We start from the raw sequence: 15,845 nt of genomic DNA on the forward strand, positions 1-15,845 counted from the left end.
GCGAAGGGGTTAAGTCCCTGTTTGCACCTCAGCCTAACGAGCTCCGGGTGCCCGAGCACAGCGCTGCGTCCCCTGGCACCCAGCGGGGTGAGACCCAGGTGCGGACCCGCGCCCCGTGGGGCTGCTCCTCGCTCTGCCTCGGTTCCCCCGGGGAGAATTTCCCCTCCCAGCGCCCAGATCTGAGCGGTTCTGGTTCCAAATGCGTAATCGGCTCGGGAAGCGGGGACTGGGGCGGACGCGACGGGTGCTGCGTGACGCCCCGTGTGGGTGTGGGGTTGGGTGAGCCCTGCCCTGCCGTGGGAGCACCGAGAGCAGCTCCGGACGCGTTTGTGGCCATTTCCCTGCCATCCGCCACCAACCGCGGCGGCTGCCGGAGGCGGCTTGGCCAAACGCCGCTGGTTTGCGAGGGCAGGGCAGAAGCTGCCCCGTGGGCTCGCGTCCGCCGCTGCGGGATGCGGGGCGGGAGGGGAAGCGCCGCGGGCGCGACCGCCGGGCAGGGAACAGGGTTTTCCAGTCCCCGGGTTGATGATTAACCGCAGCGCTCTCGCCGTGGGTGGCTCGGGAGGCTTTCGGACGCAAAGGAATTTGGAAGCTCTGTCTTATCAGCCGGGCTGCGGTGTGGGGAGCCGCAGGGCCCGGAGCGCCCTGGCGGTACGGTGACGTCCCCGGGGCTGGGGACGCCCTGGCCCCGGTGACGCAGCCCTGGGTGCGCTGGTTTCGGGTGTCTCCGACCTGCGGCATGTCACGCGTGTGCTCGCCCTGGGATTTACTGGGGTTTCGGGCTCCGCCAGGGAGCAGAGCACAGGAGGCAGGAACGGCCGGTCCGCAGTGACGGGCAGGGCGCGGGCACGGCGACTGCTGCTGGCACGTGAAACTGGCCACAGACTTTGGCCCCGAGCGCCGCGAGCCCCGGGGTCGTGCACGGTTGTGCATAAAGACAACTGAACAACGGGACGTAGGTAGAGCAAAGCCTTTGGGAAACCCTCGGGGGCAAGAGCCTCCGGCACGCCGGGAGCCGAGAAAATGGGCGACAAACAGAAATATTGGTTTTGTTATGTTCCTGCTGTTCCCTTTTCTGTGACACTGGTCTGGACGTGAGGTGCTCTGGGACAATCCAGCCCCTGAGGCTTTGCGCTGAGTGGTTCCCAGTGCTCAGGGGCGCAGGAGCCGTGCCAGCCAAGCTGCCGCTGGGCTCAGGGCGACTTGGTGGCCTTTGGGAGTGCACCCTGCTCCCCGGGGCCATGGTCCCTTTGCAGGAAGGGCGGGCACGCTCTTGCCGAGCGGACCCTGCCCCAGGTACCTGGGTGCGGAAGGACAGGCAAGAGCTGGTGGCGCTCTGCTTTTCCTCCTGGGCTGCCCCAGTGCAGGAGCGGAAGGGTGAGCGAGCCACGCTCGCTGCCGGCGAATTGCAAAACAACTTTCTGGGCTAACGTGCCCACAAAGGGCCCATTGTGCTCCCTATCTGCATGAGCGGAGCTGGCCGCCCGCCATCCCCGGGACACTGGAGGTGCGTGACCGCCAGCGGGGGACCCGCGCCGCCTGCCCGCGCCCCCTGCCCTGCTGGAGGCCGGCCCGGTGCTGAGCTCCTGCCGGATCGGGGCAGAGCTGAGGTGTGTTTGCACAGCAAAGTCCCCGCGTGCTTGGCCAAAGAGTGAGCTGCACGCCCAGGGACGATAAGCAGAGTATCTTTAGCTCCAGTCCTTCGTCCTTCCTGCTCCTTCGCTGTGCTTTCCAGTGAAATGTCCTCCCCGGGCTGTTTCCAGCCCTGGGCTCTGCGCTGTTTTCCCACGTAGGAATGCAATCTGGCCGTTTCAAGTCCCTTTATCTGCCAGCTGGAGCCCTTCCAGGAGGAGGCATTCCTGGGGGATTAGCGGCTCACCTGCTCCCCAACACCCAGCTTGTGCTGCAGGACCGCTGCTGGCGGCGTGGTGCACACCCGAGCGATGCCGCGTGCCCGCGGAGGTGCCGCTGCTCCCCTGGAAGGAGCAAATCCTCCCTGCAGTCTGGTCCCGCGCAGCACCCCGCCAGTGGCTGCGTGTCACCCCCGTGGTTTTCTGCCACCTGGTCCCTGCTTGTGCCAGCACAGAGCTGCGGGGCCGCGTCCAAAGGTCTCCTCGAGCCGGGTGCTGCGCCCAGCGCTCGCCACTCCTGCCCAGTAGCCGTCGAGCCGAGCCCTCTCCCCACCCAGGCTGCAGCCCGGCACCCGCTGCACTTTGGACACCGCTGTGGACAAATCTGGGTTTCTCTGCCAAAGCCGCTTCCTCTCCTCGCTGTGCTGCTGCTCACAAACAGCCGCGATGGCCGTGCCTGGCCCTGCCTTCCCCGGCCGGAGCTGCCTTCCTCTGCGGGCCGGCCATATGGGCTCTGCCTCCTCTCCCTCGCCGCGGCACAGAGCGGGCGCGCTGCTGCTGGTGCCCGTGTCCCCCTGGCACAGGGCTGGCGGGTTGGCTTTAGGGGCTCCCGCGGTGCTGCTGGGTTCAGGGCATGTTTCTAGAGGCTGGTATCTGCTGCTGATCTCGTTATCTGGATGCTGCGCAGGGATAAAGAGATCAGGAGCGGCAGCACCCGTCCCTCTGGGCTGGAGGAGGCTCGGGACCAGGCAGGGGCATTTCCCTCGTCCCCGTTGCTGCTGCCCCGCTCGGTGCCACCTCCCGCGGGGCCGGGTGTGCTTCACCTCCCCGCCATCTGCTCGGGGCCCAGTGCTCCGCCGACTTCACCCTGCCGATCCCACGAGCGCGCCAGCTGGCCGCTGCCCGGCCCGCAGGATGAGCAACTTGTCAGCCGCCCGCCGCTTCGGGCACCTCCCGGGAGCCACCCCTTGCCCCTGAGATGGGGGGTAAAGACCTGAAAGGCTCCGGTGAAGTGTCCTCAGCCGCCCCGCAGCGCCAGGGTGCAGCGGTGGCTCTGCTCGAGCTTTCCTCCAAGCCTGGTGCTGCTGGACCTGGTCCCGGTCCTGCGGGTTGGCCAGGGAACGGGAGCAGCCGGTGGCTGTGGGGAGCCGGCAGAGCCGCGGCGTGCCGGGGGGAGCAGAAGGCTCGGCCCCCCGAGCCCGTGCTGCTTCCCATGGCAGGCGTCACCGCGGCTGTTTGTCCTGCTGGGGCTGTCCCAGGGCTGCGGGGCTCTGGCTCGGATTTCTTCCTGGGGTGGGCACGGGGGGGCGATGGGGTCTCGGAGGTGTGGGGAAATGAGGGAGCCTGGGTGGGCTCTGGGCGGCCCCGGTCACGGTGTGGGTGTGCGACCCCTGGCTGCTTGGGGTAGGGCAGCTTTGGGGCAACATCAAGACCCGCGCTGAAAGCTGAAGGCGTGGGATTTTTGGGGTTTGTTTTCCATTTTTCTCTACGTGCAGGACGTGTTTGAGCGCTGCCCTGCCTGGCTCAGGCTCCCCGCGTGCCCCAGGGTCCCCTTGTGATGGGGGCGCGGGGGCGAGCTCAGCGCCCGGCACCTTGCGTCGCCCACTCCCGGACCCGGTTTATTTAAAGCAGAGCCGGGAGCTGCTGCTCTCCCCGCTGGTGTTGGAGGTGGGGGGGGGGAGAACCCAGTGCCGCGCGGCTCGGGGTGGGGGGGGCCAGTTTCAGGCTTTGCCGTCGCTTCGGATCAGTGCCGCGCGGGGCTGCGGAGCCGCTCGGGGCGCGAAGCTCGGGGGCAGCGCTCGCTGCGCAGGCGGATCCGGCAGCCTCGTCCTCCCCGCGAGCCGCTGCGGCGACCGCGCTCGGCTGGGCTGCAGCACCCCCGTCCCCGGTGCCCCCGGGGGGTCGCGTCACGCTGTGCCCACTGTGTCACCGCTCGCATCCGTCCCCTCCCAGCGCACGTCGCCGGCTGCGGGCAGGGCGAGGCGGGTGCCGGGCGATGCTGGCGGGCTCCGAGGCGCTCGCTGCAGTGAGGCTGCGGCGCTCCGCGGGCGCCCGGGAGGCAGCGGGAGCGGATGCTGGCTGCGGAACCCACCCGGGCTCTGCGCGCTGCGTCCCCCCCGCGTCCCGGCTGCGAAGGGTGCGCAGGACGAGCGGCCGGTGGGTGAGCAGGACGAGCGGCCGGTAAGCGCCCGGCCACCGGTGCCGTGCTCGGGGCGGGGGGGGCGGCTCAGCCCCCCGAGGATAAGCTGGCTTGGGGCAGCCCCGCAGTGCCGGCGCTGATGCAGCCAGGCTGCCTCGTCCCCTGTCCCGTCCTGGGGACGCCGTTTGCATCCCTGCTCCGTGCCCAGCGCTGCTCCCTGGGGCAGGGGGCTCTGTGACGCCGGGAAGGGGCGCACGGGAGCAGCGCCGTCGCCCTGGGCTCCCGGACCCTCCAGGGACAGAGGCCGCTGTACGGGAGGCGCTGGGGAGGACGGACCCCTGCCGAGCGCCGTCTGCGGCAGCGCGGGGCCCGGGGTCACTCTGCCCTCTCCCCCCCCAGGACCGCGGTGCTGAGACCCAGCATGGACTGGCCGGCGAGCGCGGACATGGCGGAGAAGCAGAACCCGGTGGACTACGGCGTCCAGATCCGCTTCATCAATGACCTGCAGGAGCCCAAGAAACCCCCCAAGGCGCGGGCCAAGCCGGGCTCCTACGGGGTGGCGGTGCGCGTGCAGGGCATCGCCGGGCAGCCCTTCGTCGTCCTCAACAGCGGCGAGAAGGGCGGTGATTCCTTCGGGGTGCAGATCAAAAGCGAGGGCGCCTACACCGGCCCCGCTGCCGGCCCCCGGCCCCCCGAGCTGCCCCCCGGCTCCGTCAGTCCCGACTCAGAGCTGCCGGAGAACCCCTACGTGCGCCGGCAGCCCTCCTGGAGCACCTCGGACGAGGAGCCCGGTGGCGGGGTCCCGGCGCCCCCCCGGCACAAGCCCCCCGCCAAGCGGCCGCCCAGGGAGGAGCTGCGGAGGACGCAGTCCCACGGCAATCTGCTCACCGCCGATGATGACGAGGGGTCCTTCGCCCCCGGCCCGCCGCGGGGGCAGCCCGGCGGCGCCCACCAGCCCCGGGCTCTGTCTGGCACCAGAAGCAGCAGCATGCTGAGCGTCGCCGGGCCGCCCCGGCCGGCACAGGGCGAAGCGTCCGGCTTTGGGGCTGCCATCAGGGAGCCCTCCTCGGACTCAGAGGCCCCGGGGCGCCGGCGGCCGGGGGATGCTGATGGCAGCGACATAGACACCAAGCCGCTCTCCTCGGTGGACTCGCTCATCAGCAAATTTGACGGGAAGGTGCAGCAGAGGGGCCGGGCGGCCCGGAGGGGCCGCATCCCCTCGGAGGAGAGGAAGCGCTCGCAGAGCCTCGATGGCCGCGTCTCTCGCCGCGCCGTGCCGGACGGCCGGGAGCTGAGCGGTGCCCAGCGCGGGGACGTTCGCCCCCTGCCCTCGGTGCCCACCGGCAGCCTGGGCCGGGAGCAGGGAGCCAGGCCGGCGGAGGAAGGGGCGGCGAGGAGCCAGCGGGCGAACCGGGGCACGGAGGAGCCCCCGACCGAGCGGCTGCAAAGCAAAGCCCGGGCAGAGCTGCAGGTACTGGGGGGATGGATCCTGTCAAGGGCCTCATCCTGCGGGGCATCGGGTCCTGCTGGCAGCGTTAGTGTGGGCTGAGCACTGGTGCTGGTGCACGGGCACCTTGCCCTGCGCTCCCCAAGCGCCAGCACCCTCCGGCTCAGCGGGGACACCGGGTGGGGGGGGTTCGCGCCTGGCTCTCGCTGGAGCTGTGCTCCCCGTCCTCGTGGCAGTTCAAATCCACCCCGGACCTGCTGCGGGACCAGCGGGAGGTGGCCCAGCCTGGCAGCAGCGAGCACACCAAGGAGCTCATCTACAGCATCCTGAAGGAGGGGTGAGCATCCCAGCTGCGTCCCGGGCTCCGGCTGTTCCCTGTCCCGGTTCCCAGTTCTCGAAGCGCGCTGCGGGGCAGTTCGGGAGCGGAGCTGCCCCGGTCGCTGCCGTGCTGGTTGCCTGGGGCAGGGCTCTGCGGAGTGGGGCGGCTGGAGCCAGGTTAAGGCTCTGTGGAGGAGAGCAGCCGGGCGCTCGGGGTGCCCCGCTCCGTCCCCTCCATACCCAAACGCTTTCCTCTTCCCGTGACGTCTGCAGGAGCAGAGACAGCGAGACCTCCCTGAAGAGGAAAACCACCCTGGTGTTCGAGAAGGTGCAGGAGCTGACGGTGAGCCGGGGCCGGCACGGTGCTGCTCCCTGCCTCGTCCCCACCGCCGTGTCTGGGAGGAAACACAGCCAGAGCCTCCCCACCCAGGGAAGGGGTGGGCATGGAGCTGGAGCTCTGCGGGGCCGAGCCGTGGCCGGCGGTGCCCGTGCGTGCCGGCTGAGCCCGGGGCTCCCTCCAGGTGCCTGCCAAGGACGCGGCGTGCTCCCAGCCCCAGCACGGGGAGCTGGCCAGGAAGGTGGAGGAGCTGCAGGAGCAACTCGACAAGGAGACGAAGGTGAGGCCAGGCGGAGGGAGCTCCCTGCTCTCTGCCCTGCGCCCGGCAGCGATGCTGGGGAAGCGGGCAGGGGGCACCGCCACAGCAGCTTGTCCCCCCGGCGGGGGTGTCACTGCCATCCCCTCCCCGACAGCTCCGCCAGAAGCTGGAGCTGACGAGGGACCCGGCCCGGAGCGGCGCCGCGCGGGCACTGGAGGCCCGGCTGCAGGAGGCTGAGGAGGAGAGCCAGCGCCTGCGGGGGGCCCTGGAGAAGAAAGGCCAGGAGCTGCAGAGGAGCTTGCAGGAGTAAGAGCTGCGCTGGGGCCTTCGGCGTGTGTCCTGCAGCTCCGTGCTCTGGGGGTGCTGGTTGGGGGTTCTGGGGATTTCTGAGGGTGCCAAGGCTGCGGGGATGGGGCTGGAGGAGCGGAGCAGGGCTCCTGTGCTGACCCCATCCCATCCACCTGCCAGAGGCACGGGGCCAGCTGCCCAGGCGAGCTCCCCACCCGTGCAGATGCTCGCCTGCCCTTTGGGCTGGAGATGTGCCCTGGGCTTCCCCGCCTTTGAGCAGGGGGCTCAGAGCGGGGCACTGCCCCTCGTGCTCTCCCCTAGGCTGGCCGAGGCGAAGGCGGCCCGGGGACGGGCGGAAACCTGGCTGGGCGAGCGCGAGGAGCAGCTGGCGGCGATGCGCGAGGAGCTCGGCCGCCTGCGTGAAGGCTCCGGGGCATCTCCGGACAGGGAAGCCTTGTACAAGGTACGCCAGCGCGTCCAGGGGGGCGCGAGCATCCCCTGCCTCGCCGCCGAGCCCAGGGGGACCCCTCCGTGTCCCAGGAGCTGCTGGAGACCCGCGAGGAGCTGGAGGAGGCGCTGAGCTCCAAGCAGCGGCAGGAGGAGCACCTGCGGCTGCGGGAGCGGGAGCTGACGGCGCTGAAGGGGGCCCTGAAGGAGGAGGTGGCGAGCCACGACAAGGAGCTCGACCGCGTCCGGCAGCAGTACCAGAACGACATGGACCAGCTGCGGCGCAGCATGGAGGACATCTCGCAGGTCTGCCCGCGGGGAGACTCCGGCGTCTCACTGGGCAGGGTCTTAGCCTGGGGTCTGTGTCCGTAAATCCCCGCTTTGCGTGCTCCTGCGCTGGAAACGGGCGTTGTGTCCTGCCCCAGACCCACCCCATCGCAGCACCTCGCTGCCCTGGCTCTCCCTGTCCCGGGCTGGAGGTGGCCGGCGCTGCTCCCCGATGGGGCACGGGGCTCCCCGATGGGGCACGGGGCTCCCCGTGTCCTTGTGCCGCTTCCCCGGGCTGCTCTGGGAGGCGTTAACCCAGCAGGGGCTCAGCGTTGTTGGAGCATCCCCCGAGGATGCGAGCGCTCAGCCCTCCGGTCCTGCCCGCCAGGATCAGGCCAACCTGGAGTCGGAGAAGCAGAAGATCAGCGCCGTGGTGAGGAACCTGCAGCGGGAGCTGGAGGAGAGCGCGGAGGAGACGGGGCACTGGCGGGACATGTTCCAGAAGAACAAGGACGAGCTCCGCACCACGAAGCAGGAGTAAGCACCGGTGGCAGGAGCAGCCTTCGTGCGACCATCCAGTGTCCCGCAGGGATGGGTCGGGGGGGTGCTGGCCTCATCCTGCCCCTCTCCAGGCTGCTGCAGGTGAAGCTGGAGCGGGAGGAGTTCGAGGAGGAGCTGCGGGAGCTGCGGGAGCGCTTCTCAGCCGTGCGGGAGGAGGCGGACCAGGCGCGGAGCAGTGCGCTGGACCCTGGCGAGCTGGAGGCGCTCAGGAAGGTGGGTGACGAGGGAGCAGCGCGGAAGGAGCAGCCCTGTCCTGCACCTCGGCAGGATGCTGGCCAACACGAGGGGTCCCTGTGACCCCCCTCCCCATCCCCAGGAGCTGCGCCAGGCCCAGGAGGCGCAGCGGGAGCTGGCGGCAGAGAAGCAGGAGCAGGACGAGCTGCTGCGGCAGCGGGAGCGGGAGCTGCAGGCCCTGCAGGGCACCATGCGGGAGGAGGCGTCCAGCCGCGACGGGGCCATCGAGCGGTACCGCAGGGACCTGCAGCAGCTCCAGAAGGAGCGGGACGAGGCCGTGAAGGTGAGTGCTGGGGCCAGGGGAAGAGGAGCAGTTCCCACCAGGGCCTGCTCTTGCTGTGTTGGGACTCCACGGACCTCTGCGTGAGCCCCACGTTTTGTCCTGGATCCCCCTCCCGCGGGCTGGGCTGGTGGCCACAAGCCCAAACTGTCCCCCTGAGCCCCCTCCCAGCTCAGCAGCCAGCCCCGGGACCACCCCACGCTGTGGCCCCGTTGCAGGAGAAGGCTTCCCTGGAGAGCGAGAGGGAGTCCTCGGAGCAGGCGAGGAAGGCGGTGGAGTCCACCCTGCGGGAGCTGCAGGAGCAGAAGGACGACCTGAGGAGGAAGGTCCTGGGCATGGAAACGCAGCTGAAGGAGTACGAGCGCATGGGCGAGAGCTGGGAGGGCTCCCAGGCCCGGCTCAAGGAGAAGGTCACCAAGCTGGAGGTGCGGAGGCCGTCCCTGCCACCCCTCCACGCACCCAGGCTGAAGGCCGGGACGTGGGCACTGGGTCCCGGAGCCGCGCTGGAGGCACGGGGAGGAGGCAGCTGCGTGTTTCACGAGCCCTGTCCCCCCAGGCGGAGCGCAGGCAGATGGAGGAGTCGCTGGGGGAATCCACGGACCGGGAGCAGGAGCTGCTGATGGCCAAGCGGTCGCTGGAGACGCGCTTGGACGAGGCGCAGCGGAGCCTGGCCCGGCTGACGCAGGAGCACCAGGAGCTGAGCACCTCCTACCAGGAGGAGCAGAGGCAGAAGGAGCAGCTGAAGCGTGCCAAGAGCGAGCTGGAGGAGCAGAAGCGGCTGCTCGACCGGACCACGGAGAAGCTGAACAAAGAGGTCGGCTCTCGTACCCCAGGGCCCTGTCGCGGGGGGCGCGTCGGGTGTCACCGTGGGTCGGAGGGTGGTGGTGCTCATGGATCCCTTCCAGCCTGGGATATCCGATCATTCCTTGGTATCCGAGGCACCCTGCCTGTGTTAGGGGAGGGATCCGGCACTCCGGGGCTCTGCCAGCTGGGACTGATCCTTCCCCAGTACACCGGGGACGTCCCTGTCTGCACTAAGGCCCCATAAAGCCACGCAGCCCCCAGGGCTTGGCAGCTCCTGATGCCCCAGGAGCACATCATCCCTTACGCTTCGGGGCAAATCCTGCTCCCCGAGAGGCTCAGGTTCCCCCAGAAGCCTGCTGCCTTTTGGCCAGCACCAGCGCGTGCTCAGGAGGAGGGGATCATCCAGGCTGCTCTGGCAGGGCTCGCAGCCCTTGCCACGGTGCTCCCGAGTTCCCAGGGCAGAAATGTTCCCCCCCCAGCCCCCTGCCCCCCCACCAGCTCCTGAGCTCTCCCCACTCTGCCGCAGCTGGAGCAAATGACGGAGGAGTCGAACAGCTCGCTGGCCGTGCTCAAGTCGCAGCTGGAGGAGTTCAAGGAGAAGTCGCGGAAGGAGATCACGGACTCCCAGAAACAAGCTAAGGACCGGGGTGCCGAGGTGGAGAAGATGCAGTTCAGCATGGGCCGGCTGCAGGACGAGGTTCGGCAGGGGCTGGCGGCTGCGGGGCCCCTCTCCTCCCTCTCCTCCCTCGTTCCACACGGGCTGCCCTTCCCCCAGGTGACCCGGCTGAAGCAGGCGCTGCAGGACAGCCAGGCGGAGCGGGAGAGCGCGCTGCTGGACAAGGAGGTGCTGCTGCAGCGCCTGCACAACCTGGAGCAGGAGGCCGATGCCAAGAGGCGCTCCCAGGACGACCGCTCCCGGCAGGTCAAGGCGCTGGAGGTGGGTAGCGCCGCGCGGCGCCCTAAAACCAGCCCCGTGGCTTCTTGCAAACCAGAGACCCCTGCAGAGGGAGAGGGGTGATGGTGAAGGGGGGGACGAGGGTTGAACGCTGCTTTGCTTGCATGTGGCACCTGCACGGCTCGGTGCGGGTGCTGCAGTGCTGTTGTGCCAACAGCAAGGGGCAGAGCGCGCCCAGCCTTCCCCGCTGCGCCCGAGCCAGCGCTGCTGCGAGGCAGGAGCAACGCGGGGTGGCAGTGCTGGGAGTGCTGCAATTATTAATTACTGCTGCAGCCGACCTTCTCGGCTCTGTTCAAGCCAGCATTGCCCCGCAACTCGCACGGGAGAGCTGCTGTGCCTCCTGCGGGGTGTTGCTTTAGGGTTATTCCTCGCCTGCTGCGGTGGTCGGTGCTTTCATGGAGGAGAAGAGCTGTCGCATCCCTTCTCCGAGCGTGTCTCCTCTCCTGCCTCCTGGGCTGTGCCAGGGCCCTGGGGCGGTTGGGTTTTGCTGGGCTGGAGGCTGCTGAACAGCCCGTTGTTGGTGCGAGCCCCTTCTTCCAGCACCTCGGTGCTCGTCGCCGGCAGCACGGCACCTTCCTGAGCAGGCGGGCGCTCGCTGCCCCCAGCCAGCCCCTCCAGCTGGCTGTCCCCGTGCCGTGGGGACTGTGGGGTCACGCTGACCTGTTCTGGCCCCGTCTACTTGTAGGAGAAGTCCAAGCGCCTGGAGGTGGAGCTGGACGAGGAGAGGAGCACGGTGGAGCTGCTGACAGAGCGGGTCAACCGCAGCAGAGACCAGGTAGGGCGGGCGGTGCCATGCCGGAGCCCCCCGAGCCGCAGCCCGGTCCTCTCGGGTGCAGAGCTTGGGCTCCTGGCTGCAACCAGTCACCGGGGTCGGAGCCTCGCTAGCGAGCTGTCACTGAGCAGCCCTGACCCCTCCCATTGCTCCCAGTCTCTAAATACAACCGAGGTGTCGTCGTCTGAAAAGCTGGTTCGGGTGCGAGTGGAAATTATAAGAGCTTGGTGCAAAAAAAAAAAAATCCCCTGAAATTACAGGGTGAGGTTTGTGTTTATGCAGGAAGTTGAGGCTGAAATTACGCCGGTCTCCTGGCTGTAACCTCTCCATTAAGCCACCTGCTAATTAGCTTCAAAGCTGGAGCCGGTGCTGGAACTCTGAGCAGGCGCGAGCTGCTGCCGAGCCTCCCAGCACCAGCACCGGTGGGCTTTGCCGGCCCCCTGGGCCATGCAGGGAGCGGGTGGCAGCGCTGTGGGGCTTTGGGAGAAGCGGACCCTTCGCTCCCAGCCCCGCTGCGAACCCCCCTGGGCCTTGGAAGGGGCATTTTGGCACCCTGGGGTGCCCCGTGACACGGGGTTTGGCCTGGTGAGCTGGTAAATTGGGTGGATTTTCCCATTTTTCGTCCGGTAAACGGGCACATCCCAGAGGATGAGATCCGCCCAAGAGGAGATTTGTCCTGTGAGTACTCAATTTGCCCAAACTGCGGGTGCTGAGGAGCAGAGGTGTTTGTGTAACCGCAGCGTGGTTCTGCTCGAAAAATAATCACTGTGTGGTTTTTGTGCTGCTTACATATAACTCAAGCAACGCTTCGTACAGAAGTACGTTCCCTCAACCTTAAAATAACGCACAAACGTGTATTTGGCTCTGGTCAGCCTGCAAGAGGCCCGTGGGGGCCTTGGGTTTCATTCATCAGTGCATCAAATCCATTTCTGCCCCGAGCATGGCTGCACTGAAGTGCCCGGAGGTGCCAGGCAGGGCTGAGAGCGCAGCCAGGTCCTCGAATCCCAGTCCAACCAGTTAAACCCTCCAGTAGAAAATTGCAGTCCTCCTCCCCGAGCCACGCGTGCCTGGAGGGGGGGAGGCGCGACCGCCGCTCGCTAGAAGGGCGATAGCCGACTTGGGAAGGAACCGAAATCCTCTCGCTGGGGTTTCTGTTTTCTGTGACCGCCGAGAACTGGCGGGGCTGGGCGGAATGGGGCCAGGGTCCCCAGGACACGGCCACCCCGCGCTGTCCCCGCGACGCGATCGCGGTGGCGGAGGACGGGGCCGAGCCCCCGCTGTGCCCCCCTCTCCCCAGATCGACCAGCTGCGGGCAGAGCTGCTGCAGGAGCGCTCCAGCCGGCAGGACCTGGAGTGCGACAAGGTCTCGCTGGAGCGGCAGGTGAGTGCAGCGGAGGGGCCACATCCAGCCCACGGCCCTGCCGCACACCGGGGGCCCTCGTGCAGCCGCCTCGGCTTCCTGCGGGCGCTGCCCTGGCCCTCTCCGGCGCATCCCTCGCGTTTGCAAGGGGCTTTCCCGCTTCAGCAGCCAAATGCCCGCTCCCAAGCTGGATGCGGCCTCTTCCCCTTCCTCCCCGTGCCCCATCCTCGGGCAGAGCATCCTCGAAGGTGTCTCCTTGTGTCGCTCCGCCCGGTTCCTGCCCGGGATGCTGTGGGGAAGCACTGCAGAGGGGGTCCCCCCCCGGCTCCCGCGGGATCCCCCCTTTCCTCGCGCCCTGGGGCCACAGCGAGCGGCTCCCCGCCGGCCTGCCCAGGCTCTGAGCCCTTCATTACCCAGCGTGGAGCTGGCTGGGAGCAAAGCGGGATCAATGGGAAATGAGCTCCTCGAGCCGTTCTCGTTCCTGGTGTGTCATTACCGCTGCCAAAACCAACACGGGGCGCGCGCCGCTGACACTGCGCAGCAGTGGCCGGTGGCCGCGGTCGCTGCTGCCTCGCTCCACAAGGCCGGGTCAGCGCTGCGGGGAGAAGAGCCACATTGTGCGGTGCTTTTGGGGTAGAAGCAGCTTTTCGGCTTCATTTCTTGGGCCAAAAGCCGTGCCCTCTGTGTCCTCCCCCAGAACAAGGAGCTGAAGAGCCGCTTGGCCAGCTCCGAGGGCCTGCAGAAGCCCAGCGGCAACGTCTCGCAGCTGGAGGCGCGGGTGGAGGAGCTGCAGGACAAGCTGCAGGCGGAGGAGAGGTACCGGCCCCCCGCGCCCCCCCGTCGCCACGCGCTGGGGGCTGCCGCCGCCCTCACGCACGCCTCGCGGCTCCCCGCAGGGAGAAGAACGTCCTGCTGTCCTCCACCCGCAAGCTGGAGCGCAAGGTGAAGGAGCTGACGATCCAGATCGACGACGAGCGGCAGCACGTCAGCGACCAGAAGGACCAGGTGGGTGGGTGGGTGGGTGGGGGGTGGGCGCGCAGCCCCCCCCCCGGCCTGGCCCGGCCCCGGCTGACGCAGCGCCCGCATCCCCCCCAGCTGAGCCTGCGGGTGAAGGCCCTGAAGCGCCAGGTGGACGAGGCCGAGGAGGAGATCGAGCGGCTGGAGGCCGCTCGCAAGAAGGCGCAGCGGGAGCTGGAGGAGCAGCACGAGCTCAACGAGCAGCTGCAGGCCCGCATCAAGACGCTGGAGAAAGAGGCCTGGTAGGGAGCTGGGGGGTCCCCACCGCCTCCCCCCCCCCCCATCCTCCTGCCTTCCTGCCCCGGTGCTGAGCCCTCTCCTCCCTCCCTGCCGCAGGCGCAAGGCCGCCCGCTCGGCCGCCGAGTCCTCGCTGCAGGACGACGCGCTCAGCTCGGACGAGGAGCTGGACAGCGCCTACGGGCCCTCCTCCATCGCCTCGCTGCTCAACGAGGCCAACCTCCAGACCAGCTCCTGCTGAGGCCGCCCGCGCCTCCCGGGGCCCCGAGAGGAACTGGCCGCAGGCGCGGCGGCTGCCGCTGGGCGCAGGAAGCCGTTCACCGACACGGGGGAAGAGGGGTCGGGTTGAGTCGCTGCCTGAGGAGCGGTGGGGTGGGGGGGCCGCAGCCCCCGGGACCCTGTCTGGCCTCCTCGTCTTCCTGCGGGTCTCAGGGCACCAAACTCGGCGCGGTTGAAGCAGCGACGTGGTGGGGGCGATGCGGCCCCGGGGAGCTGCCTGCCGGGGTCGGGCGCAGCCGCCGTCCCCCCGTCCCTGGTGCTGGGGGACACGGCCACAGGGACACTGCAGCCCCCGGGGGGGCAGGCTCGTGCTGGGTGTCCGTGTGTCTGTCCCCTCTGGCAGCACCCGCAGCCCCAGAGGCTCCCATTTATTTTTGTACGCACCAGCCCTCCACCCTCCGCTGCTCTTTTCCCTCTCAAAGTGCTATTTTAAATAAAAATCAAACATTTTAACGCGTGCGGTGCCTGCGGCATTGGTCCAGGGCCGGGAGGGAGTGTGGGGCTGGGGCCATGGGTGGGGGCCAGGGCTCAGCGGCACGAGGCTCCCTCCCGCTCAGCTGGATCTGGCTCCAAGATAAATCCTCGTTATCACTAATTAACAAGGATGGGAGCCTTGCCAAATGCTAATTAGTGCTATTGCTTTGATTGGCAGGTGTTTACCGCAGTTCCCCTCCATGGCCTTGAGCAGGGCCGAGCTGGCTGGGGTGGTGCGTGGCGCCCCGGGGCCCGGCCCTCCCTGGCCCCGCTGCCTCAGTTTCCCCTTTCGCACCCGGCTGACGTTGGCTGGGATGCGGCAGCCGGTGGGGGCAGGCACGGTGCTGGCAGTGGTGACACCCACGTCCCCTCCGTGCACCAGGGAGGGACCCAGCCCGTGCTGGGCCTGCGTCACCGCTGCCAAGGGCCGTGCCCGGCACCCGGCCCCGCACCCACGGCATCCCCGCTGCGGCCGGGCCGTGCAAGCACAACCGGTTCTGCCCAGGGCCTGGCTCCTCCTGGCCACGCGTGTCGGGGCCGAGGGCAGCCGCCGTCCCTGCCCTAGCCAGCAAGTGGGGTGCCGCGGCCCCTCTCTGCCTCAGTTTCCCCTCTGGGCGCTGCGGCCACCCAGTCGCGGGGTGCCCAGGGGGCGAGGTGCCTGGCTGAGCATCACCAAAGCTGGCCGCGCTCCTGGGTTTGCTCGCCAGCTTTGCCGCCCTGGGGAGCGCCGTCCTCGTGCAGCTCCGGCCAGGACGGGCTGTCCCCGCCCCGCGGCCAGAGCGTGGCCCTGGTGACCGCATGGGGCCTGGGGCCGGCGCGAGGCTGAGGCCGGCTGAGCTCATCGCATTGGTACCCATGCGGCGAGGCTGAGGCCGGCTGAGCTCATCGCAGCCGCACGCGGCACTTAGCGCCCGGCACGCCCAGGGACGCCGGCCCTGAGCCCTGCCGTGCCGGGGCTGGGGGCTCCCCGGGGCGCAAGGGAGGGCAGCCTGCGGGGGCACGGCTTGGCACAGCCTGGCGGGCTTTGGGACGCTGTGGCTCGGTGTGGCTCGGCGTAGCCTGGCTTGGCTTGGCATGGCTCGGCGTGGCATGGCTCGGCTCAGCCTGGCATGGCTTGCCTTGGCATGGCTCGGCTTGGCACGGCTCCGCTTGGTTTGGCTCGGCTCGGCTTGGCACAGCTCCGCTTGGTTCGGCTCGGCTCGGCTCGGCTTGGCACATCTCCGCTCGGCTTGGCACAGCTCCGCTTGGTTCGGCTTGGCTCGGCTCGGCTCGGCACAGCTCCGCTCGGCTTGGCACAGCTCCGCTCGGCTCGGCTCGGCTCGGCTTGGCACAGTTTGGCTCGGCTTGGCACGGCTCGGCTCGGCTTGGCACAGCTCGGCTTGGCTTGGCACAGTTCCGCTTGGTTCGGCTCGGCTCGGCTCGGCTTGGCACAGCTCCGCTCGGCTCGGCTCGGCTCGGCTCGGCTCGGCTCGGCTCGGCTTGGCACGGCTCCGCTCGGCTCGGCTCGGCTCGGTTGGGC

At 69.0% G+C, this 15,845-nt stretch overlaps 1 protein-coding gene across 1 annotated transcript; it reads left to right on the forward strand.

Annotated features, from left to right (window-relative positions):
* Positions 1 to 3,620: 3,620 nt before the first annotated feature.
* On the forward strand, positions 3,621 to 14,307 carry CGN (cingulin). The gene is made up of 21 exons (XM_080569994.1): positions 3,621 to 4,031; positions 4,390 to 5,461; positions 5,674 to 5,774; positions 6,029 to 6,098; positions 6,277 to 6,372; positions 6,506 to 6,657; positions 6,961 to 7,102; positions 7,180 to 7,392; positions 7,742 to 7,890; positions 7,986 to 8,127; positions 8,231 to 8,431; positions 8,647 to 8,853; positions 8,985 to 9,242; positions 9,759 to 9,929; positions 10,008 to 10,169; positions 10,873 to 10,962; positions 12,257 to 12,340; positions 13,017 to 13,135; positions 13,216 to 13,324; positions 13,415 to 13,578; positions 13,673 to 14,307. Exons 1-21 carry the CDS (start codon positions 3,847 to 3,849, stop codon positions 13,812 to 13,814), a joined length of 4,029 nt encoding a protein of 1,342 aa, XP_080426120.1. The 5' UTR covers positions 3,621 to 3,846; the 3' UTR covers positions 13,815 to 14,307.
* The last annotated feature ends 1,538 nt before the right edge of the window (positions 14,308 to 15,845 follow it).

Source organism: Anser brachyrhynchus (genome assembly GCF_964034855.1).
Source record: "Anser brachyrhynchus genome assembly, chromosome: 28".
NCBI classification, from domain to species: Eukaryota; Metazoa; Chordata; class Aves; order Anseriformes; family Anatidae; genus Anser; species Anser brachyrhynchus.

Excerpts from the sequence above, each read along its gene's own strand:
- CGN (XM_080569994.1), top strand. The coding sequence starts at position 3,847 with ATGCTGGCGGGCTCCGAGGCGCTCGCTGCAGTGAGGCTGCGGCGCTCC. Across the intron at positions 8,128-8,230 it reads AGCTGGAGGCGCTCAGGAAG|GAGCTGCGCCAGGCCCAGGA; the intron begins GTGGGTGACGAG and ends CCCCATCCCCAG. Across the intron at positions 13,325-13,414 it reads TCAGCGACCAGAAGGACCAG|CTGAGCCTGCGGGTGAAGGC; the intron begins GTGGGTGGGTGG and ends CATCCCCCCCAG.